Raw genomic sequence first — 24615 nt, forward strand, 5'->3', positions numbered from 1 at the left:
TTGGTGAGGTATGGGGTCTCCACAAATAGTCAGGAAAAACAGTGTGAGCTGGTTGGGTGAGGCAGAACAAAGGAGAGAAAGCAGATTGGACGTGTTCCCAGGATTCCACGTCCGAGAAAGGACATCAGCTTCTCGGACTAAGAAAATATATCCTAAATATTATAAATACCATGTAAAATTGTTCTTCGGTGTGGGTCCTTTGTAAGACGTCGCTTCTTTGTGTGAGACGTGTGCGTCTGAGGCAGCCCACCCAGCAGCTGTTGTATTTTTGAATCTTCTGATCAATAAACTTTTTTTTCAAAAAAGATTTTACTTTGACTGGCCTCTCTCCAATTCTGAACACGCAGAACATTGACAATATGTTCAACAGTGTCAAAAGTGAGATTACGCAAATGATTTGTATGCAATTACTTTCCTCAGTTACGTTCTTACATTGCACAAATAAAAGCATCAGTAAAAGCAAGAGATTGCACACTGGTATTCCACTTTTGGTGAAGGATATGGAATTTGTGAGTTTATAAAGGATATGGAAAAGTGTGTATGTGTGTGTGAAGTTTTTTGTCTGTTTGTTTACGACGTTGTCTAGATTGTTTATTGTAAACTTTATTAGAAATAAGTGCACACAAGACCTTTAAGCCATGTGTTTCCCCTTGTCCTCGTTTTATTACGGGTGGGGATACACATGAACACTGTGTTGAGTGTTTGGGATTTGAGCATGCTAAGGCAGCTCTTAAGGGGGATCCCTGTGAACATTGTTTGTGGCTATCACTGAGAACACTCAACTCTCGTGCTGCTTTGTTTGATGAGTCAGGCAAAATTCGCCAGCCTTACGGATCGGGACCCCAGATGGATGTTAATGAGGTTGCTGAGACGGCTTCGGCCTTTTCTCAACCCCCCAGTTCCATTGCCTCTGGAAGGGATACGGGAGCCCGCATGGCGGCTTCTCCCGCCCCATCCAGAAGCCCAATGCACTGCTCTAGCTCTGAGGAGTTAGAGAGTGTTGGATTTCATACACGGGACATAGAACATAGATGAGCCCAATGAAACTCCCCTTTCCCCTGGGTATGAGGAGCTGTTAGAGGTTGTTGACAGGGCGGTAGCCAGACTTGGCATTGATTGGCCCACAGAGCAACAAGAAGTTTTGTCTGTCAGTAAATTGGATGAACGATTCTTGAAAAAACGGGTACAACCTCAGCCTGCCATTTTTCCCCGATTTACATTCAGAGGTGTCCAAATCGTGGAAAAAAACATACTCATCTCGCATATCTTCCACATCCACAGACTGGCTCACCAGGTTCTCCTATGGGCCCAAGAGAAGTTTACATCGCTGAGGGCAATGTACATCCCTGGAGTCCAGAATGTGAGAGCAGACTTGCTGTCAAGACAGGGGCTGAGGCCCGGGGAATGGAGACTCCACCCCGAAGTGGTGGAGCAGATCTGGGAAAGGTTTGGTCGAGCCGAAATCGATCTATTTGCGTCCCAAGAGACGTCCCATTGCCCTCTGTGGTTTTCCCTTACTCGTCCAGCTCCATTGGGACTGGACACCATGGTACAGACATGGCCACGACGGCGTCTGTATGCCTTTCCCCCGATCGCTCTGCTCCCAGGAGTTCTAGAGAGAGTTCGACAAGAAGAGATCAGTCTCTTACTAATAGCCCCTTTGTGCCCAGCTCAGGTATGGTTTTCAGACCTTCTAACTCTCCTGGCAGGCCAGCCATGGGAGATTCCCTTCAGACGGGACCTTCTGACTCAAGCGGGGGGCACTATATATCATCCCCGCCCAGAACTTTGGAAACTGTGGGCTTGGCCACTGAGGGGGGTGAGCTGTTAAATCGGGGTCTCTCAACTGAGGTTGTTGAGACGATCCTTAATTCTAGAGCTCCCTCTACAAGGAAACTTTATGCCCTTAAGTGGAGATTGTTCACCTTGTGGTGTAATGAAAGGCATCTAGATTCAGTTAACTGCCCGGTGGCTTCAGTACTGGACTTTTTGCAGGACCGGTTTTCTACAGGTCTTGCATCATCTACCATTAAAGTATATGTGGCTGCTATCTCTGCCTATCACTCCCCTCTGCCCGAGGGGTCTCTAGGGAGACATCCCTTAGTTGTTCGGTTCCTGCGTGGAACCTTGAGGATGAGGCCTCCATCTCAGGTGAGAGTTCCTGCATGGGACCTGACTGTGGTTCTGGAAGGGCTTTCCCAGATGCCTTTTGAGCCTAATTAAGTCTAGTTCGGACAAACTTTTATCCATCAAGCTAGCCTTCTTGGTAGCCATTACCTCTCTTAGAAGGGTAGGCGACCTTCAAGCTTTATCAGCTTCTCCATCTTGTCTGGAGTTCGCAATTAAGGCTATCCTTCACCCTAGACCAGGATATGTCCCTAAGGTACCTACGAATGTGGCCAGGACCTTAGTTCTGCAGGCTTTTCATCCTCCACCTCACGAGATAGCGGATCACCGAAGGTTACATTTGTCATGCCCTGTTAGGGCGTTGGAAGAATATGTACATAGATCTTCTTTATGGCGAAAATCTGATCAATTGTTGGTCTGTTTTGGATCTCGTAACAGAGGTCAACCAGCCTCTAAGCAGACAATCAGTAAATGGATTGTAGAGGCAATTTCTTTGGCTTACGAGGTGCGTGGAATACCTTCACCTCTGCTGGTTAGGGCACATTCAACTCGGAGTATGGCTTCCTCCCGGGCCCTTCTGTCGGGGGCGTCTATGCAGGATGTTTGTGATGCCGCGGGATGGTCTTCCCCACATACAGTTATACAGTACTACAAACTGGACCTCTCTTCTTTACCTGGAACCCAGGCTCTTTTGTCCTGAGATGTGCGTGGACACCTTCACACTTGGACAGACACAATTCATTATGGCATAGTGGGCATTTCGTTCTCCAAAGTGTCAACATTGACGCAGTCTAGAGTTCCCTCGAAAGGGAACGTCTCAGGTTACGACTGTAACCGTAGTTCCCTGAGACAGGGAACGAGACACTGCGTCGTTGTGCCATAACTCGCTGTGCCTGGAGCATTTGCTTCAATAATTTTTGCAGAAGCTGATTTGCACTGCGTCTGCTTCCTATTTATACCTTCCGGTGCTGCGCGTCACTCGTGACATCATAGGGACGTCATCGCGACGCGACGATAAATCACGGCGCGATGATAAGTCGCGAGATTAGTTTCACACAACGTTTTCAGATGCGTCACGTTCCCCAAAGTGTCAACATTGACGCAGTGTCTCGTTCCCTGTCTCAGGGAACTACGGTTACAGTCGTAACCTGAGACGTTTCTTTCTTTACAGGAAAATTTACATTTGTGAACATAAAATTTTGCAATTAAAAGAATACAATTAATTATATAAACCTGACTATGCTTGATTCTACTGTTCTGCCAAAGACCAAATAAAATATCCAAAAGGATGTGTAACGTGTGAGCGGCAGAGCGCTGCCCACCTTGACTGTGCAATGGCAAGCCGAATTATCCTAAATTGTCCCCCAGCATTACTCGTCTTACTAGTAAGAATTAAATTAGAGAGCTCTATAATTCAGTTTTTAATAGTTACAATTACAGAGGTTTATAACTTAATAATTTTATTAGTAACAATTACGATAAGAGAAATCTCGAATTCGATTTTTAGTAGTAAGAATTATAATTAGAGCGCTCTATCATTACATTTTTACTAGTAACAATTACAATAAGAGAGCTCTATAATTTCAATTATTAAAAGTCATATATCTCCAAAGATTTCCATTCATTTTTGTCCACTAATTTAATTTTAACTAGCAATAATTATGATTATAGAGCTCTCTAAATAAATGTTTACTAGTAAGAATTAAATTAGAGAGCTCTTTAATTTAGTTTTTACTAGTAAACAAACACATTAAGGATATGTGTAATTGTAAAGCTCTAGAGTCATTATACAATTACAGAACTCTTTAATTGTAATTGTCACTAGTAAAATTGAATTTTAGAGCTCTCTAAATTAATTCTTACACGTAAAAATGCAATTACGACGAGTACCGCTTGGGACAATTAAAGTGAATTCGGCTTGCCACACTGTGCTAAGTACAGAGCTTTGTGTGTCTGCTTCTATAGCCTTCAGGAATCCCTATTGGGGGGGTAATTCTAAACACGGAATGGGTTTGGAAAAGGGAAAGATGTATTAGTTTCAAAGGTTACTGCCCATCTGCTGCTTGGTTTAAAGTGCGTACTTTCGAGTTTGATATCCGTTTGTGTTTTGTTTGCTTCACTTTTGTCATGAGGGTCCCAACTGTGTTTTTGGCAACTCATCTGCTGCTCTGGAGCACGCAGCCGTTCGCAGGTAAAACTTTCTTTACTTTATGTTCGCATAAATAAGTACGCGAAGTTTATTTCATGAATAATGTAGGTAACTTAGATTGCATAATCGTAATACTATAGTAACTACGTTTTTGGCAGATTGATGGTCTTTGTTATTCGTTATCGTAGCAAAGTTAACTACGGTTACTGTATTGAAACAGTGGAAACTTTTCGTGGATTACTATTGTTTTGATCCGAAACGGTCCTGGAGGATGCAAGTTGTTCCCACTTGTTTTATCTGAGATACAAGTGCACTCGTGAGCACATCTGTTTCAAACTTTGAGGAAAAAGAGAAGTCGTACCTCATTTGTGGCCACAATTGTAAACAGTGGTAAGGCAAACCATGTTATGTAGTTTGGTCGTTCAAGTTTTGAAACAGTAATACTACAAATACATTAATGGACAGAAACTAATACAAGTACTTAATGGGACAGTACACCCTCCTATAAAGACTCATTGAGAAAGGTTGTCAAAAATGCCCCAGAATAGTTTGCTTTCGTACATTTTTTCAGAACAAGACATTTTTAAAGAAGTTTATCTTACTGCGGTAGTTGGTGGTGTCCAAGAACCCGTTTTGTTACAAGCATTGTTCTACATGTTTTCCTCTGTGTTCGTGACAACAAATACAACCATTGAAAACTCAAGGGTGATAAATGATGGCAGAATTGGACTGTTCCTTTAAGCATTATTTATGATCTAAGTTTGTGTTTATGAATACGTTTTTAAAATCAAAAGTTGTATCTTAAGGAATAATGAACAGCCAACCTTAAGTGGTTTATTAGCGAAACCGGACTGGATTTGCAATGTCCCTCGCTTAATGAATAATACTTTTGTAAAGAGCTAAAGACGATTAAGCTCCAACCACACATTCCATCTGTATTTATAGCACGGTTTAAAAACAACCCAAGTTGACCAAAGGGGCTTATAAAAATACATCTTATAAATGGGCACAATAAGACATAAAACTGAATACATAAAATGGCATATACCGTATACACAAGCTGTAATATGTGTGGCGCTCAAAAAAGTCTAAATGTAAAAATAGGTAGGGCTGGGAGGCTCTAATCGTCAGCTGAGCTTCGGCACAGCACATTTACTACAAAAATAAGTCAGTCGGTTTTCCAAGCTTTACTTTTCACCATCGGTTTACACAAAACACAGGGTCCATTTCATCCGGGCTGCCAGGAAAGATGTTTTTTATGGTCTTGTAGCTGGTGGTTACTCGCACAGTTCTTCGGGTGAAATGGGTTTGTGTTAAAGGTACCGTTCTATAGCTGTTTTGTAAGCTTTGCTTAGTTTAACAATGGACGTTCATGTTTCTAGTTTAATAAAATAATAAAACAAGCAGATTGACCAGGAGCAGTCGTGGCCTAATGGTTAGCGAGTCGGACTCGTGACCAGAAAGTTGCCCGTTCGATTCTCAGGGCCGGCAGGTAACGACTGAGGTGCCCTTGAGCGAGGCACCTGACCCATACTTGCTCCCGGGCGCTGCAGTGATCGCTGCCCACTGCCCCGGGTGTACGTGTGTTCACTACTCTCTGGATGGGGTCACATTTCTGGTATGGTTCACCATAACTGACAAATAGGTCACTTTCATATGCAAGCAGGACTTCAGAGGACGTTTCATAGAAGTGTTTTCAGTGTATTACACAGACCAGCTTTCTATGAGGCTCCCTTTAGGGATTAAATCAAACTGCACATATGAATAAATATGTAAAAGCGTGCGTACACACAAATACATTGCGCACATATACATGTATAGTTTTGGATGTTTAAGCAAACACATATGAAAAACACGTGCGCGCTAATGTGAAATCCATACCAACACATCTTATGTTAGTAATGCATGCATGTAAACTTTTCGCACATACATATAAACTTGATGCGTGTAAACAGGCGTGTCGCACCCGTGGAGGATGTAGGGGTTTTCCCGTGTCAGAGGGTTCAACACCCAAACTCTTTCTGCAGTTTTTCAGCAGTTTTGCACAAACGCCCTCTTCTGTTTCTCTGGTGGTCAGAGTGTTGGGCTTGTGATCAGAAGGTTGCAGGTTTAAATCTCAGTGTCAGCAGGTCATGACTGAAGTGCCCTTGAGCAAGGCACCTTACCTCTGATTGCTCTGCAGTAATGTGCCACTGTATAAAACTACTTGTAAGTCGCTTTGGATAAAAGCGTCTGCCAAATGAATAAATGTAAATGTAAAAATGTTAATGTCCCGCCTCTCTTGTGTCGGTTAGCTTGTGCTGAGGACCTTATTGTTATGGTTATTTACATGATCCATCTCCCTTTTCCAGGTACTTTGAATGAGTATTTATGCTTTCGAGGTTTTTAAATAAGCTTGATATGTGTTTGGGAAGGTGTTCTGTTATTGTTTTGTTGACAATATCGAGTGTTTTCGTTATTATATTTCGTTTTTTAGACTAATACTAATTGCTATGTAAGTTAAGGGATAATGTTTATTCGCGTCGGGGCTGTCTAGGTTCAGCCGATCAGCCTGTCGGGGTTGTATTTGCTATAACAACCGCCTCGCTATACATTATATGCTTATTACATGGCTACCTACCAGATAAATCAATAATTTGACACAAAATATTCATTTAAAAATGAGTTTATTGATTTAAGAACTATTATATTGCCTGAGTAAACAGAACTGTGTCCATAGCAACGCTCGGTTTTTCATAGCAACGGTGTTATATACACTCACCTAAAGGATTATTAGGAACACCATACTATTACTGTGTTTGACCCCCTTTCGCCTTCAGAACTGCCTTAATCCTACACGGCATTCATTCAACAAGGTGCTGAAAGCATTCTTTAGAAATGTTGGCCCATATTGATAGGATAGCATCTTGCAGTTGATGGAGATTTGTGGGATGCACAAAGCTCCCATTCCACCACATCCCAAAGATGCATTATTGGGTTGAGATCTGGCATTTAAATGATGCCCAATTGGCGCTAAGGGGCCTAAGGTGTGCTAAGAAAATCTCCCCAACACCATGACACCACCACCACCAGCCTGCAGAGTGGTAACAAGGCATGATGGATTCATGTTCACATTCTGTTTACACCAAATTCTGACCCTACCATCTGAATGTCTCAATAGAAATTGAGACTCATCAGACCAATTTAGTTGAGCTTGTGCAAATTGTAGCCTCTTTTTCCTAGTGGCAGTGGAGATGAGTGGTACCCGGTGTGGTCTTTTGCTGTTGTAGCCCATCCGCCTCAAGGTTGTGCGTGTTGTGGCTTCACAAATGCTTTGCTGCATACCTCGGATGTAACAATTGGATATTTCAGTCAAAGTTGCTCTTCTATCAGCTTGACTCATTTGGCCCATTCTGCTCTGACCTCTAGCATCAACAAGGCATTTTCGCCCACAGGACTGCCGCATACTGGATGTTTTTCCATTTTCACACCATTCTTTGTAAACACTAGAAATGGTTGTCCGTGAAAATCCCAGTAACTGAGCAGATTGTGAAATACTCAGACCAGCCCGTCTGGCACCAACAACCATGCCACGCTCAAAAATTCAGCTTGGAGTTTAGGAGATTGTCTTGACCAGGACCACACCCCTAAATGCATTTAAGCAACTGCCATGTGGTTGTTTGATTAGATAATTGCATTAATGAGAAGTTGTGTTCCTAATAATCCTTAAGGCGAGTGTACTTCGCAGCTGTTTAACAGACCGCAGTCATTTTAAGCCAAAATGGGCGTCAACCTTGAACAAATTGCAACATAAGCAAACTCAACTAAACCTTTATTTCCTAAATATGTCCTGTGTAAGGGAAAAAAGCCCCGAAGGATTATTAAAGTGTTTGTAATTCTTTAGCAAGTCTACTGTTGTGTATTTTCACCACAGGGTACATGCACACCTATGAAACACTTGCACATTTGTAACAGGTACAGAATGTAACTTGTTTATTTCTTATATTAGAATTACACAAAAAGCGTATTTATTATGTTTTCCTGATATTCTGTCTATGTGTGCGCCTTTAAATATTCTGTGAACTTCATGTCTGTTTTGGCACTGCTGTGCATGGGAGAGGTCGGTTCCAGTTGAGCTCTGATTAATTTGTTATATTTGGTTAAAAGTCATTCTCTTATGCTCTGTTTTAGTTATACTGATGATATTGTCTTGTGTATTTTTTATATATTATCATGGTTTTGTATAATTTAATTTAGTTGAATCTGTCGTTTGTTTAACCGGTGTACTTTGAGCACGTGGGCTAAATTTTACACATATTTTCTGTTAACAGAGGGACATTGTTTTATAATTTTCCATGTTACAATTGTCATTTGTTATATTCATGGTTTATGCTATTTTGTCTTCTCCTCACCTCCTCTGCCCTTTTCGCACTGGCTGTGGATGGGAGAGAGGGACAAAAGGCCTTAATGTTCTATTGTCTGCCCATCGATGATGTGTCTTCAGGACTGTCTTCTTGTGATGAATGGGAAACTGGAACTGCATGTGGAGCAACATCAGTCGCGGAGCATCTTCTCTGTTTGATCAGTGGTGATGAAGAAGTGTTTCATTCCCTTTCCCTGACCGACTTGCGAGAACATCAGCACAAAGATTGTTTGAAGAGTTTGTTATTATGTTAACAAGACCGTCAAGACGTGAATGTGCCAATGAGAGCCTGTACGTTTGACGAATTCTGAAGCAATTGGATAAACTTTCAGCACTCAATGGAATCCTGTACAGAGTTTTTAAAGGCAAGCTCACAAAGCACAAGATTCATCTTACCTGCGTCTTTGAAATGTGAAGCACTTACTGGCATTCACGACCTAGCTGGTCATCAGGGACAGTCATGCACTTTGGCTTTGGGCCATCAGAGATCTTTCTGGCTCGATATGGAGCATGATGTGAGAGATTGTGTGACGAAATGTCCCCGGTGTGTCTTAAGTTAAACTCCTGAGCCAGTGGCTAGAACCGCCTTGAAGAATATCAGCCTCGCTAGAACTCGTGTGCATTGACTTCTGGTCAGCCGCAGATCGACACAACAGATCTGTGGATGTTCTAGTTATAACGGACCACTTCACAAAGCTTGCTCTTGCGTATCACTGTAAAGATCAAACTGCAAAAACCGTAGCAAAAAAATATATGGTTTTCCGCAATGCAATTGCTTGCAGTGTTCCTCCACAGTATGATCCAACACGCTCTGGTGACTTAGCAGTGCAGTTCCAAAGTGATGCTTGTTCCTCCGTTGCTGAGGGTAATCCTGCAGATGATGATCGGAATGAGACTGTTGAACACTCACGAGTCTATGTCCAACATCTTCAGTGTAGCTACATGTGGTGATGACCGGACTAGTTCATGGGTGCATTCTCAGTTGTCCAACCAACCAGAGACAAGGTCACAACTTAGACCTGTACGTAGATTGATTGAATCTATGGTTCAACTCGAGAACATGTTAGGCTTAGCTTCTAGGTCTACAGTGATTCATATTTCAATGTATAAACTGTGTTTTCAGTCAATTTGAAACGTATGTGCATGTAATTTGGGGAACTTTTTTTCCTCTCCTTTCTTTTCAAATGTTTCAAAAGCAGGTCCTTCAGTTCTTCGGAGTGATGTACCACAGGGTGTTTTCTTGGTTACACCCCACTGCTGAACTATTTAAAGTTTTTAATAAACCACTGGATCATTAGTAGATAAAGTCAGACTAAGCATTGATATGCAAGTAAGATTGTTCAATAAACTGCAATGCATCTCGGGCCTGCTGTTCTTCTTCTCCATCTGCGGATCTGTCTCGTGCTTGGGCAGAGGCACAACATTGGTGTTTAATAGTAGACAGAGTCATTTTTCCAACTAGTGGATCTAACTTTGGATGTTTAGGATATTTTTAACTAAGTCACATCTGCGTATTCTGTTCTTATATGGCTTTCGTTCCGTAGCGCTACCAAAATAAATGTGGAATGTCGCTGTCAAGTAGGGGAAGTGGGTTATCTGGTTTCTAACAGCCCTCTCATAAGATTACACTGAATTCATACTTCCACATATTTCAAAGTTTGCTTAGTTTGGGTTGTTATGAAGAGATGAGCAAATGGTGAAAACAGTCAAAAAGCCAACACATGAGCAGTGCAAGACATAAAAAGTGTCAACATAAATTGGCTCAACAGCGTCATCAACAGTTGCTGTTTTTGTCAACAAGCAACAGAGTATGACTTTGATAAAATCCAATGAACACAAGGTGACACGGTACTCCTGGCACATGCCACAAAGAAACAAGAATAGTTCACTCAAGCTGGGCGAGCATGCGCCGGTATCCGCAAAGGTAGTGAGGGAAAAGACAGCCGAACGGGAAGACTGCACGAACCGGCTATCTCATAAACTGGTTCACTGTGGAGAGATGCGGACAGTAAATCCCGGCTTGTGACTATTGAGAAGAGCGCACAAACAACATTATAGTCCAGATACAAGCAACTAATAATAGCGTCCACTGTTTATTCACCCCGTGACACATATGTACCAATTGGCTCAGTAACTCCGTCTCCTCTCCACCAATAAGATGGTGTGGTGGGCGTTCTGGCGCAATATGGCTGCCGTCGGATAATCCAGGTGGATGCTGCACATTGGTGGTGACTAAGGAGATTCCCCCCTTCAATGTAAAGCGCTTTGAGTGCCCGGAAAAGCGATATATAAATGTAATGGTTATTTTTATTATTATTATTAATCACAAGGTGATTCTAAATTTGGTGTCCAAATTCATTTGTTTTTGTCTGGTTTGTTCATATTCTGTAAACACCATATAAAACATCCAAATGTATGTTTATTTGCAAACAGGTTTTATGCCATTAAAACAGTGACATCTGCTGACGGACATAACGTTTTGTTTGTCACGGGAACATGCCATCTGAAGATAATGAGGAAATAACATCGCTTCTTTTGCCATGTTCATTCCAAACGTCTACAAAATGGGACGCAAATGCCCTGTTCACTCAAGTCAAAACACAAAGGCCCTTCGGAGGAAGTAGGTCATAGGAACAGTTAATATATTTGGAATGTTGCCATTCACTGTTCGGTACGAATCAAACTACCTTTACACGCCTATTATTAAGGAAACTTATAGATGTCCATAAATCTTGAGTCAATTCTGTTACCGTACCATACTTTACCTTCACATTCGTGGAATTTTCTACCACAACTTAATTTCTCTTAAAATATTATAAGTAGCCTACTTGCTTCGAGAGTTTTTTTCTAATATGTCAAAACTGTTACCTCGGTTTCATAGGGTAAAAAAAAAACTGATCATTGATCCCAATGTAGATTATTTCAGATATTTTAACCACAATTTAATATCACATGCTAGCAAGTGGAGTTTCTGAGTAAAAAGCTTAACATGGTCAATATACAGATATGTGTATTTGTGTTAAAGCGGGTGAGAGAGTGTTTTTGAAATGGAAAATGCATATCCAATTATACAATCCCTCATAAACACATTTTAAGGATTATCTAATGTGCCTAAAACGTTTGGATAGTGGTGTAAAAAGATCTTACTCTCTTCTCATTTCCAGCATCTTTTGCTGTCAGAGTGCCATCCGAACCTATTACGGTGGCCTTCGGGGAAACAGCTTCTCTGCCTTGTGAATTCACACCAGAACCGAAACTCGCAGATCTGGTGATAACATGGCAGCGAGTGGAGGACAACCGTGTTGTTCACAGCTATTACTACGAACAGGACCAGCTGAACCTACAAAGCTCAGATTATAAAAACCGTACAGAGTTGAATCACAAGCAGATTATTGAAGGAAATGCCACATTGGCAATATCAAACTTTGGATTGCAAGATGAAGGCGAGTACCTGTGCGTAGTAACCAACAACTTGGGATCAGAGAGAGGAGTGTTGCGGCTGGTCTATGTGGGTATGTAATACAAGTTTGCATTTGATATTACGATACTTGGTCTTATCTAAACTTGCTCACGGCACAGACAGCGATGAATAAACTGCCACAACATTGCTTTGTGCCTACTGGCTACATTAACGCATAGTGTCTATTGACTCCGAATTGGACACAACTATGCAGTTGTGCAGTGACTATTTCGAATGATTGTTTGGTACTTTTCTTGCGGATTCATGTCACCGCCACAGACGAAGGCGGAAGATAACATGGTTTCAAACGAAATTGTTGATCGAAAATTCCCTTGTGCATTTTTGTGGTTTCTTTAGTCTACTATTCCGAGCCGAGGTTAAGCATCCATCTCAACCCTCACAATGTGACCATCCAATACGAGACTGAAGGATTTCCAAAGCCAGAGGTGGTGTGGCAGGACTCAGGAGGTCAAAATCTCTCTGACCAGTCGGAGGTCTTGTCTGAAGATAAAGGGCTTTACTTGTTAAGAAGAAGTTATGTAACAAAGAATCCAGCATTTAACATCACCTTCTCTCTGAAAAACCCTGCGGTTCATCAGGAATTGCAGAGACACGTGATCTTCAGTAAAGGTGAGCATAACCACATCACAACGTGTAGAACACAAACATGCCAAACGCAGCGACAGAAAGATAAACATTTGTGTAGTTTAAGGGAGCCCCATTCCTGATCCTGGACATCTGCTGCTCTGTAAACAGACATGGCGGTTATTTTTCTAGTAATCCTGAACGACTTCATAGCCAGTTTGTCAGGGAGCTAAACTAAGCAGGACAGCAGATCTCCAAGAGCAGGAATGGGCCCCCGGGTGAAGTTGATGCCAGGCCGGTGCTTCATGTCTGTGTGTGCTTTCCTGAGGTCAGTACTCTGTTTGAAATGGCTAAAAGATTCTACATCATGGTTTTCCTTTCCTGGAAATGTTTTTCCTCCGCGAGGAGCAGTCACATGCATGGACGGATATGCCTTAACTTCACAGTACTTTAGACCGCTATGGAAACGCAGACAGCAACAGGTCTGGGAAGAAAATAGTTCCTGGGACAAATTGGGTGGAAATGCGCCAATAGTAAATACTTTTGTGGTCAATGGAGGGTGATTTATGGATGATTCAAAGGATGATTTAAGGCTGATTCGAATAATCTGAGGGTGAATCAATTATGACATCTCTTTAATTTCCTGTTAAGTTTCAACAAGCTGGAACAAGAATGAAATCTTTTCATGTTTCTCCACCCTTCTGATGTCACCTTTGGGCACACAAAGTTGTATTCTGTAGGTTGATGTTAAGTCAAGTCAAGTCAAGTCAGCTTTATTTATATAGCGCTTTTTACAATTTTCATTGTTACAAAGCAGCTATACAAGAAAACATTGACTATAAGTAAAACATAAAAGGTTATGGAAGTCAAAACACAGGTCAAATATCAGACACACAATAAATTCCTATATGCAGAGTTAATTAAATAAGACTATCAAATTCTAGCAGCCCCCCCGGCCAGGCAAACAGTGCAAAACAGTATGAAAACGGTGGCCAGGAACCCAAAACTCCATTGGAGGAGAAAAAAAACCTCAGAGGGAAACCAGGCCTAACCAGGGCATTCCGGTTCCCCTCTGGCAAAAACTGCTGCCTCTGCAAAAGCTCGACAGTGCCTGCACAACAAGGCAAAATAAAATACAAAGTTAGATTTAAAATTATCATTAATAATCTAATAGCGACTGAAGTTTTGTAGAGTCGCCACGTCCTTCGTCCAGCATTTGTCGGGTCTGGGAATGGATTGCGCCCTGCCCGCTCCGGTAGCCTTGGACTGCGTCCTGCCCGCTCTGGTAACCTTGGAACAATGAGACAAGACTGGCTGAGAGTAGAGGACTGTTCTGCACTCTTTGATGCAACAAATGCATCAGTTGTTATTGGAAGTGTCCCTGGTTCCGGTTGATCTAACTAGTGCAGCCTAGATCTTTGAAATATATATATTATGATAGTCTAGTGTATGCAAGAGTAAAAAGGTGCGTCTTTAGTCTAGATTTAAACTGACAGAGTGTAAGTGAAGTAATGGATGAAATGATAGTACCACCCAGTCTCAAAGCACAAGACTAAGGGCATGCATTCCTTTTCACTGCTTTTACAATTTACAGTATGAACACAGCTTCATAACATGATGCAAGCATCAACTTGTTCAATTTCTTAATGCATTTTTTGCTCATAGATGCATGTTGGGCCAGACACGAAACAGTTTTCATGTCTTTTAATCATAGGATTTATTTAAGCTTATTTTCCAGGTTGACTCGGCATATCCCTCATATTTCTTTAAGCCCACACGTCTCTGATGTCTGTTCTAACAGAGAATTTCTCATGATTCAGTGAATTTCCGATATTTTTTTACATCATTGGATAACCTGTTTCCTTCTACCTTCTAAAGCGTTCATTGTGTGTGAAATGTACCTTTAACATATTGCTTGTTCTCTCTTTTTATATTGCAGATGAAAACACGGGCATTCATATATCTGTTGTGATTCTTGGCATTTTGTGTGTCACGTTCATGTGCTCTACATGCGTTCTGTTATGGTTACACTGCCGTGACAAGCAGACACAACTCAAATAATCATTGGAAACGAGCTTCTTGATTTGTTTTTCATTTTTGTTTTCTGCTGCTGGGTCATTCTCAAAAAACAGCGACTCTCTGTCTTCAAAAATTCAAAAAATGTAATTCAATTTTCATGCCTAAAACGTTATTAGTATTCACCGGTATGAACTTTTGTAAAGCTATTTACAACATATGCCTGCTGAGATGGTTCTGGACTTGCATATTTTTGTTCTTTCAAAATAATATTTTCCGTCACCAAAAACACAAAATCAAAGGACAGATATTTTTTTAATGATTTGAAAGAAAAAACAATAATTTTGCTTTGCATTTTTATGCATTTATAAGACCCAAAATCTGATAAATTGGTTAACTTTATTTAAAGGTAAATGTTTATACACCAGTTAAACATTTTAATTTAAAATTAAATAATTTCATTTAGATTCTTTTTATACAACTATAACAATCATCATTATATAAAGGCACAGAGTTGCATATTATTGTCTAAATCCGGTGGATTTCTTCATTTGGAAGCTTTCTACATAACTGTACAGTGTAGGGACAGGTTTGTGACCATATTTTGAAAATGACCCTGCTCTTTTAGACACACTGTAATTGAGATCAAGTTAATGATACATTACCTTTCAATTTGTATATCATTTTGTTGTCTGCTGCTCTTTTAGACACTCTGTAATTGAGATCAAGTTAATGATACATTACCTTTCAATTTGTATATCATTTTGTTGTCTGCTGCTCTTTTAGACACTCTGTAATTGAGATCAAGTTAATGATACATTACCTTTCAATTTGTATATCATTTTGTTGTCTGCTGCTCTTTTAGACACTCTGTAATTGAGATCATTCATTTTTGTTGTGTAGTCTGCCGTGTATGTGTGTATTTGAGACATGGATGAAAAATATTGATGAAAGCCTTTCAGAAGTTAAGAAGTATAATTTAAAAACCATAAAGACTGCCGAATTTACACGCTTTCCTTTAAGCGATCAGGATTAATACGACTGAATGTACAAATGATTCTTTGTGTCTGAAAAGTTAAAGTTATTGAATGATTATGTGACACAGAGTGTAGCTGAAAACGAACTTTTTCAATTTATCGTCAGAATAAAAAAGTTAATTTTTCAAGTAAGGTATAATGTGCAGGCAGTCGGGGGTCTTGTATCACACTGAAGGGTCTTATTTGGCGATTAAAAACCCGGCTTCTTGTACATTATCTTGCTTATCACACAGCAACTTTCCACATGAGAAAAAACCTGGACATGAAATGTTTTTGAGATATAGCTAATTTTTACCGAATGCAGGTTTACTTTCGGTTTTGAGGTAAGAAACGACGTTCAGGAACAGGAAATTTGGTTATATCATTTGAAAATATAAGGTCATATTTAATATAAATATATATTTATATTACATTTGTTAAAATTATTTGCTTGCATCCAAGTTACCGTATGTAATTCGTTTTAAAAGGATGTTATCTGGGAATATGAATCTGGAAATATCGCGACTGGCCAATCAGAATCAAGCATTCCAACAAGCCGTGTAATAACCTCAAATAAGTCTCAACTTGCTGGACAGTTTTGATTAACAGTATGAAATGGCATTAGATACATGCGTTTTACATCTTTGACTTTATTCACCTTATAACAAACAATGTCAACAACAGAGTATAAAGCTGTTTCTTTGTGCAACATGTTTATAAATAAAACTTGATTAATAAAAACTAAGTTACCTTAAAATAATCAAAAGCACATATCTGAAATGGTAAGGGTAGAAAGGTTACCTTGTGTAGTGCTAAATATATTTTTTTATGAATAAAGTCAACCTAAACACAGTATTTCAGGTGACCATTCTTTGTAAAAGGTAGACTCTTTTAAAACCTTGTCAAGACTTTAAATATCAATAATGACGAAGATCTCTGGTTTCTCCTTGTCATGAACCTGCATGGCTGAGTAGGTGATTGCCTTCACTTCTGTGCCCTGTGAAACAGAACAAAACACGTCAGGAAACTTAAAGGTGAAGCGAGTTCAGAAACAGCAAAATCAGCAACATTGGCTCAACCAAAGGCATTCATTGGTTTTGTATTAGATTTACCTTATAATAAACACTGCCTGTATATAATGTGAGTGTGTTATTTGATGTTTACAACAAGGAAAGTGAGGTCTTTAAACTAATAAAATGTGTTATCATCTGCTTTAATGTAAAATCATTCTCCAGGAGTGCTTGTGTATCCTAACCTCTTTGTTTCAGCTCTGACCTTCAGAAAATGACTGCTTAAATATAATGAGGATTGTACATAAACATTAGGATTGTCTCGTCTCTATTTTGACTTAACACTGTCTGCTAAACCAGACAGTCTAATATATGTTTACAAACACGGGTAACAATAAAGTCACATTAGTGAACTATTTGAGTTCACATGAACAAACAGATAACAATACATCAACAGCATTTATTTGTCTTAATTCGCGTACGTTTCAACATTTCTTTTTTTATAATACAGATTTCAAATGAAACATTACTGGAAATGACCAAACATGAATGAACAATTGTTTTTGTATAAACTATTGTTAGTTCAAAGCTAATGTAGTAACTATTGTTAACAAATGAGACAATGAACCCGAAATCTTTTTCAGACAAAGTAACTTGCAGAAGTTTACAAAATGACCTCTGCAATGAAATCACCGGTTGAATGATTACATTATTTGTAAAACCAAGTCAACAAATGGTTTTAATGTTCCAGTGTCAATATTTATTCAAGAAATATGTGTGATCACATAAGTAATCTTGGTAATATGTTGAAACTACTTTCAAATAACACCCCAGACAAAAAATATGTTTGCCCATAACTAACACTAAATAACGTTCATTGGCAAAAACTACTCTTATTTTAAAATAAAAAACAGTAGGATGCTCTAGGATGGCGTTCTATACTCGCTGCCTTCAAAAAGTGTGAAATGGTTGAATGTGAATTTGCTGAAGAGAAACACGGAGGCCCCGTTTCAAATCGATATCCTGTTTCCTTCGACCTTGCAATGTGTGGAGATGTGATGTGAAATCCTCGCTTTTTATATAGCTAATGGAAAAACGGGCATTCGTATATCTGTTGTGGTTTTGTGTGTCACCTTCATGCGCTCTACATGCGCTCTGTTATGGTTATACTGCCCTGACAAGCAGACACAACATCATGATTTGGTGGAAATGCCTAACTCAAACAATCATTGTAAATGAGCTAAGACATCCTTCTTGATTTGTTTTTCATTTTTGTTTTCTGCTGCTGCATCATTCTCAAGAAACAATGACTTTCTGTCTTCAAAAATAAAAATGTAATTCAATTTAAGCCACGACAATGACTTAGTAAAATGAGGACGTTCAAGCTGCTTTTAATAAAATACCTTGAATCAAAAATAACTGGTTTGCATCTTAAGACAAAACAATGGCAATGACGTGTTTATGATATTTTTGAGAAAATAATAAAACCGATGAAACTTTCATTTTACTTTGAGAATAGTCTTAAGCCTGAAACCGGGCATGAGAGACATTGTGGTACTCATCTGTTCTCCTCATGCGGCTGAAAAGTAAATGTTTTTCATCTCTTTTACGCTAAAAAAAAACAGCACCCAGTTATTCTACACCTGTGCCAGAAACGTCATCCTGAGAGCTACGGTTGCACCGGATGATTCAACAGGAACCTCAATATGAAAGTGTGTTGTAAATGTGAAACAAATGTTTTTTTAAACAATGGCTGGTTACCTGAGGATGTTTATTTAGACTGAATTCCTCTCCCCACCTGCAATAAAAGAATGAGAGGAAATTTGAAACAAGGTACTGTTGCAGTCAGCATCACATTCTCCACCCCTTACAGTTCAAATTAGTTCAAGTAAAGATTACATAAATGTGGGATAACTCATGGCAGCACATTCAAAAAGGTCTGGTATAGCCCAACTCTCAAAATATTTCTCTCTGTTGCACATGAATGCTATGGAAACATTTTAAGCACATGGACCTGGTTCAAATTCACGACTAAACTAGAACAAAAAGAGTCCAAGAACAAGGGGCCTCTTACAGAGAAAACAGAGTGTCAAAGTGAATGCCTGTTCTGATGGACAAAGCAAGCATAGAAATCCTAACATCTTAGTCATGAAAACGCATTGTTTGAAACAAAATGGCTGTAACTCATGAAATCTTTGGAATAAAGACCTACGGTTGGTCTCGTTTGAAAGAATCTTTTTTGCAGATTATTCCTAAAAAAGAATCACACAAAAAACTAATTTTTGTAAAGGGATTATGTTATGCTTATTATAAAATAAATAAAAATGTGTTTTTCTTGAAAAATACAGATCGGAAAACTAAATTGTGTTCAACAGGTGTTGAATCAAGTTTGGTCATGATACATCAGATTTTGAGGGGTCTGTAAAGTAAAGGGCATTGAGATGCTTTTTTTACTCTTCCAATTAACAGACACAATTAAAACTACAAAAGCAAAGAAACAACAAAAAACAATACATTTGTATGAAACTATACTTTTGATGCACACTCATTTATGAATCATTTATGTATCGATGTCTCTTCCTAAATACTGTTCTTCTAAACACTGATCAAATGTGTTTTCTAGTTTATTTTGCTTTTCCAACAATATATTGTTTGTAATCATAAAATAAGAATTTACATGCACAGTATTGATGTAAATGTAGGCGTTCCACGGGATGTATTGTTTTATATTCGCACTCTTGTCATTTATGCATCAATTACACTTCCTACATACTTTATTTTATAAAACAATGATGAAATATGTATTTTAGAGTCTCAGACCTTTCCAACGATATATAATTTGTCATTATTAGATCAGAATTTTCTGATCTCAGAGAATGTTCCTGTGCACAAAGCAAACTTTTAAAAAAAATGAACGATTCAGTCTGGTCAGGAAGAATTTAACTGGTCTGTATAAAGCCCAGACCTGAAGCCAGAGGAACACCTTTGAGTCAAACACTCATCACCCAAACCCATCAATGACAACACAACAGACAAGGCCCTTCCAAAACTGCTGCAACAAAGATGAAAACAACCTTATTTGTCATTGTATTGTATGTTATGGTATAGCATTAATATTTATATTGGATCTAATTTGGGTGCCGTGTGATTTTGAAACCATGATAGTCAAGTTTACTTTGAGAATTATTTTTGTTGATGCTTTGAGGCAACTTAATAGGAATTTATACAGGAAAACCTTATCTAAGGTTTCTGGAGCTAATGTTTATACAACGCCTCTCCTTTTCCCTGACACTTTGTGCACATTATAACGACATCCAGTTAAGATCTATTTCTTAAACTAATGTACCACTTACCCTATAGACCGGATTCTGTAGCGCAACCGGTCTATGTGCAAAACCTTTACTTCCTGTGGGATAGAGAATTTGTTTGGAGTCACGGGATAGTAAAGAAAATAATGACTGTCTGTCCGTGTGTGTGTGTGTGTTATCACCCTTGGAATGAAGAAGATATCAGCGCTGAACTTAAAAAGCCAGTCATCCAAAAAATGAAAGAGAAGCGATTCAAAATCCTCTCCTGAGGAAGAAAATGTATAAACAGTTAATATACTGTTTGATATCCTCATCAGACAGAGACTAATTTAACAGGCATTTATTGGGCTTATTCCAAGACTTAGAATTTAGCATCTTGAAACTACATAACACTATTTTGTCTGGCCATAAAAGCTTAAAAGATTATTGCATAAACAAACTTTCTGTATCATTCATTTATTCATTTTTGTCATTTGTTAAAGGGATAGTTAACCCAAAATTGAATATTCTGTCCTCATTAACATTAACTCCTCATTTTAAAGATCGTTTACATTTCTTTGTTTTGCTTAACGCAAAGCAAGATATTTGGAAGAATGTCTGAATAACCAAACAGATCTCACCCCCCACTGACCACATTTTCCCTACTAAGGCAGTAAAAGTGAGATGACAACATTTTCATTTTTGGGTTAACCATCTCTTTAAATAATTTGAATTTAAAGCATAATGTTATTAATCCTAGAATTTGTTCAGCCAGCCTTACAGCTCTCTGAGACTATAAGCCCCAAACCAAACAGAATTATTAAGGTACAATTCATCTAAAAATTCATTAAAAATGACCAACAGTCTTATCCCTATTTTGGTCCTTACTGTCCAGGAAATGTGGTGAAAGTTGTCAAAAAGTGTCTTCCCGCAAAGTTCATGACAACATCTTTCGTATTTGACTTATTTAAATAGAATTCAGGGAAATTGTGTTATTTTTTCTCTCACCCTCTGATTCTACTTCAAGGGTGTCAATGGGTTCCACAGTTTCTGTATCCGTCATGTAGCCAAACATGCCCATAGCACACTGCTCGAACGCCTCCTCCAGCGAATCACCCCATGAGTGAATCCTGCAGTAGTAAACAGGAAAAACACACATTTTTAAATAAAGATTTTATCATTTACCAGAAGTACACAAATTGTCCACACGCACTTACTGGACATCCGCTGTGTGGTCCAGGTCTAAAACACACAAAATCATGACATGATGTTAAGTCACATTTGTAAAACGAGACCAAACAGCACTAAAAAGGCTATGAAATAAACTGAAATCAAATGCAAACCGTAGGCAGTGGAGAGTCACACATCAGTTTTTCTTTTCTTGTATAAAATACTTTATTAGAGGAATACTTTCTGATTCTTTCTAATAAAACTTTATAACAGAAATGTGAACAAACAAGATAACCAGATTTTTTGCTTTTGTAATTTAGTGGTTTTTTTAAAGAATATGTTTAATAATAACAACAACGGGAACATTAATAAATTGTATAACAGCTTTACTATTAATTTACTACAACTAATAATCTTATGAATTTAGCCTCGCGAGGGACGTTGTCTGGTCCTGGTCGTGCGTTTTTACGTAACCCGGAAACGCGTGACACGGTGAATCGTAATGCTCCGAACTCTTCGTTATATCAGAGCTCATACGACAATTCGCCAGCAAACGTATATATTAAATAAATAAATAAACGCTGCAGTAAGTGCATCTTCAAACGCCTCCACATTATTCGACTTATCTACATGTAGTGTCTATGACCAAACTTTGACGTCACGGGTTTCGTTCGTGTTTGTTATTGCTGGATTTACATGACACATGCGGAACAGACTGCATTTGATTCCACTTACACTCGTATTTCTTGTTGATTGGAGGATATTTTGATTTGACTGCTTTTTGCGCCTCAGTGAGGTCCAGTTCGCGGTCATCCATTGTTTCGACGTGAGCGATTCTTGAACTTTATTTCCGCACCGACAACATGATGCCTGTTGCGCACTTTTTTGATGCTAATGTAAGTAGCTGTCTGGGACATTTCAAAATAAAAGTCCCTTACTTACAACCATATATATATATATATAAGCAACATTTTAACTTGCTTAAAAATATACACGCATTGCGTATTCGGGCATGTGTAAATATTAAATGTTTGGAATTTTACTGAAATTAGACTGTAACAGAAATATTATTTCGCTTAAGCTAACTTGTAATAACTATTTTATTTTAGTATAATTATTTCCTGTGTGTGCACGCAGGAAAGGGCAACATCCGTCTTCGCTTACGTCGAATAAATAACAAGTAAGTGTAAAGAAAGATGCTGAAATAAAGAGTGAATATTTATGCATGGCAACGTTAAGTACTTAATTTATCTGTTGCCTAGTTTCTTACCTTTAGTACACAAATCGCAGTTATAAACTCTTTAGCATGATTAAATTAAAACCTGTGCAAATTCCTACATGTACTAAAAGTGATCATGTTTATCTTGTCATGTTGCTGTGATGCTGTTTTAAAAAGCAATAAGCCATTGAAAGCCATAGGTTGAAAGTTATCATGAGTAAAAAGGCTTTTAGGTACTGTGCTTTGAGTTTGCTTTAAGGACACCCCTCATAACTTATGTTGTAAAATGTACAGCCTCTCATTGCTTAACGTTACTGGTTTGGTTAACGCTCTAATAACTGTTTTTAGCTGATATCTGTGCATCCTGGCCTTGTTGATATGAAGTCTGTGACTAAAAAGAAGGAGCTAGATTATGGATCCGAAAAATCACGTTCGGCGCTTCAAGAGGCTTCTGTGGGAGTTCCAGGGTCAGAGTCAAGTAAGGGGGAGCTGTGTCCTCCCAAAAGGAGTGAAGAAATCTTGCTTCTGAGCCAAGTGGAGGAGGCAGTCGAGGGCTTTTGCCGTAGACTGAAATATAGAAAAAAATCTATTCATCTGTCAGATAAAACTCATTTAAATCCTGATGCCAAACTCTTGATTTCTCAGCCTTCCAGCAGCAGCAAAACAGATCTGGGGAAAAAATTCAGGTGTAAGCTGTGTGGCGTTGAGTATTGCCGCAGAGCAAACCTGGTGTCTCACGTGCGAATACACACAGGTGAGAGTCCATACTGCTGTAAATTCTGTGGCAAGGCTTTCCGACGTTCAGACCACCTCAAGTTGCATGTTAAAATCCACACAGGGGAGAAACGACTGAGACCCAAGCCCTTTGTTTGCGCACAGTGTGGGAAGAAATTTCGATGCTCAAAAACACTTCAAAATCATATGTGGAAACACAGTGGAGAAAGGCCGTACGCCTGCTCGGTCTGTGAGAAAAGATTTTACAATAATGGCATTCTTCTTAGACATGAAAATGACTGTCACTCATTAGAAAAAGCATTCGTTTGTTCTTTGTGTGGACATGGCTTTGCACGCTTGCATACACTTGAAAAACACACACGCATTCACACGGGAGAGAAACCTTTCAGTTGTTCACAGTGTGGAAAGGTGTTTCGTTATAAATACTCACTGGTTATGCACAATAAACTGCACTCGGACAAAGAGTGAAGTGGTGTGCACATTTATGCAAACAGAATAAAATGTATTGCCAAAATCTTCCTCGTCATTTTATATTGCTGAATCTCATTTCACAAAAGAAGGATTTGTCATTACAGAAGAAGAGACACCAGAAAGGAATGAAAAAATATCCTTTTTGTAATTTCTTTGGTCAAATATTAAGATGAAGTCAGGAAACAAAAGACAAGGGTGCGACGAGGAATTGTGTTAGTGGCTATGTTTGATCTTGCTAGTTGTACCATGTGGCAAATTCTGTTCAAAATTAAAAGGAAGAACAAAGTGACATTTTTCTAGGGATCAACTTGAGGTCTTAAAAGGTTTTTTATATGAATAAAAAGCAAGTCCATTAATGGCAACACAATGCTACACTGTAAAAATGTTTTGCCGTAGTTATGCAGCTAGTTGCCAGTAACTTACTATAGATTTATATTTATCTCTTTAATTGGCAACAGTTTGTTCAAAGACAAATGAACATTATAAATAAAGTCCTTATCGTTACAGAAAGAAAACGATAAAATAACAGCCTTGTGCAAAGCATTCTGGGAACCAGAAATCCCTCTTTCCCAAGGCTAAAGCTTATCATAGAACAGGTGTTGTGACTTATCAGCCTACAGTTGAAACAAAGAACGGAAAACTTAATAAAAATAGTTTAATCTCTTCATCACGTTGTTATTATATTGTTGCCATGTTGTTTTATTAAAGCAGCTAACCCACAGCGACTTAACCATTAATAAAGGGGCTTACTACATCAGGTCATGACTCACGCTTCAAGCTTTCTGCTTCATAGTCCTGTTTGAATATGTTTTTTAAGCTGGTGTCCAAACAGGCCTGACATATCAGGAGTCTTGTGGGAGTGCCAACGTCAAAGTGAAGAAGGTGAATTTGGTTTTGCTGCAAATAGAACAAAACACTGATGATTATAGGTAAACCATAGTTAATTCCTATAGGGGACTGAAATCCAA

At 38.9% G+C, this 24615-nt stretch overlaps 2 protein-coding genes and 1 long non-coding RNA gene across 4 annotated transcripts; 2 read left to right on the forward strand and 1 right to left on the reverse strand.

The window, feature by feature from the left end:
- Positions 1–4022: 4022 nt before the first annotated feature.
- Positions 4023–16379, forward strand: LOC306903771 (butyrophilin-like protein 1). 2 transcript variants are annotated; one of them, XM_079473235.1, is made up of 5 exons: positions 4247–4318; positions 11112–11298; positions 11843–12190; positions 12496–12768; positions 14663–16379. In XM_079473235.1, exons 2-5 carry the CDS (start codon positions 11175–11177, stop codon positions 14782–14784), a joined length of 867 nt encoding a protein of 288 aa, XP_079329361.1. In that variant the 5' UTR covers positions 4247–4318; positions 11112–11174; the 3' UTR covers positions 14785–16379. The 2 variants fall into 2 exon arrangements, with proteins under 2 accessions (XP_079329362.1, XP_079329361.1); XM_079473236.1 differs by lacking the exon at positions 11112–11298 and having other exon boundaries at positions 4023–4318.
- Positions 16380–16385: 6 nt separating this feature from the next.
- Positions 16386–22148, reverse strand: zbtb8os (zinc finger and BTB domain containing 8 opposite strand). Its single transcript, XM_079473237.1, has 7 exons — positions 21958–22148; positions 21270–21294; positions 21061–21182; positions 20256–20338; positions 20119–20171; positions 18527–18563; positions 16386–16752 (listed from the first exon to the last, which is right to left on the reverse strand). The coding sequence occupies exons 1-7, from the start codon at positions 22037–22039 to the stop codon at positions 16666–16668; spliced, it is 489 nt and encodes a 162-aa protein (XP_079329363.1). The 5' UTR covers positions 22040–22148; the 3' UTR covers positions 16386–16665.
- On the forward strand, positions 21670–23686 carry LOC306903773. Its single transcript, XR_013787581.1, has 5 exons — positions 21670–22118; positions 22360–22402; positions 22790–22919; positions 23087–23195; positions 23280–23686. It is a non-coding gene; the product is annotated as an uncharacterized lncRNA (long non-coding RNA).
- Positions 23687–24615: the final 929 nt, after the last annotated feature.

This window comes from Barbatula barbatula (assembly GCF_947034865.1).
Source record: "Barbatula barbatula genome assembly, chromosome: 14".
Classification (NCBI taxonomy): Eukaryota; Metazoa; Chordata; class Actinopteri; order Cypriniformes; family Nemacheilidae; genus Barbatula; species Barbatula barbatula.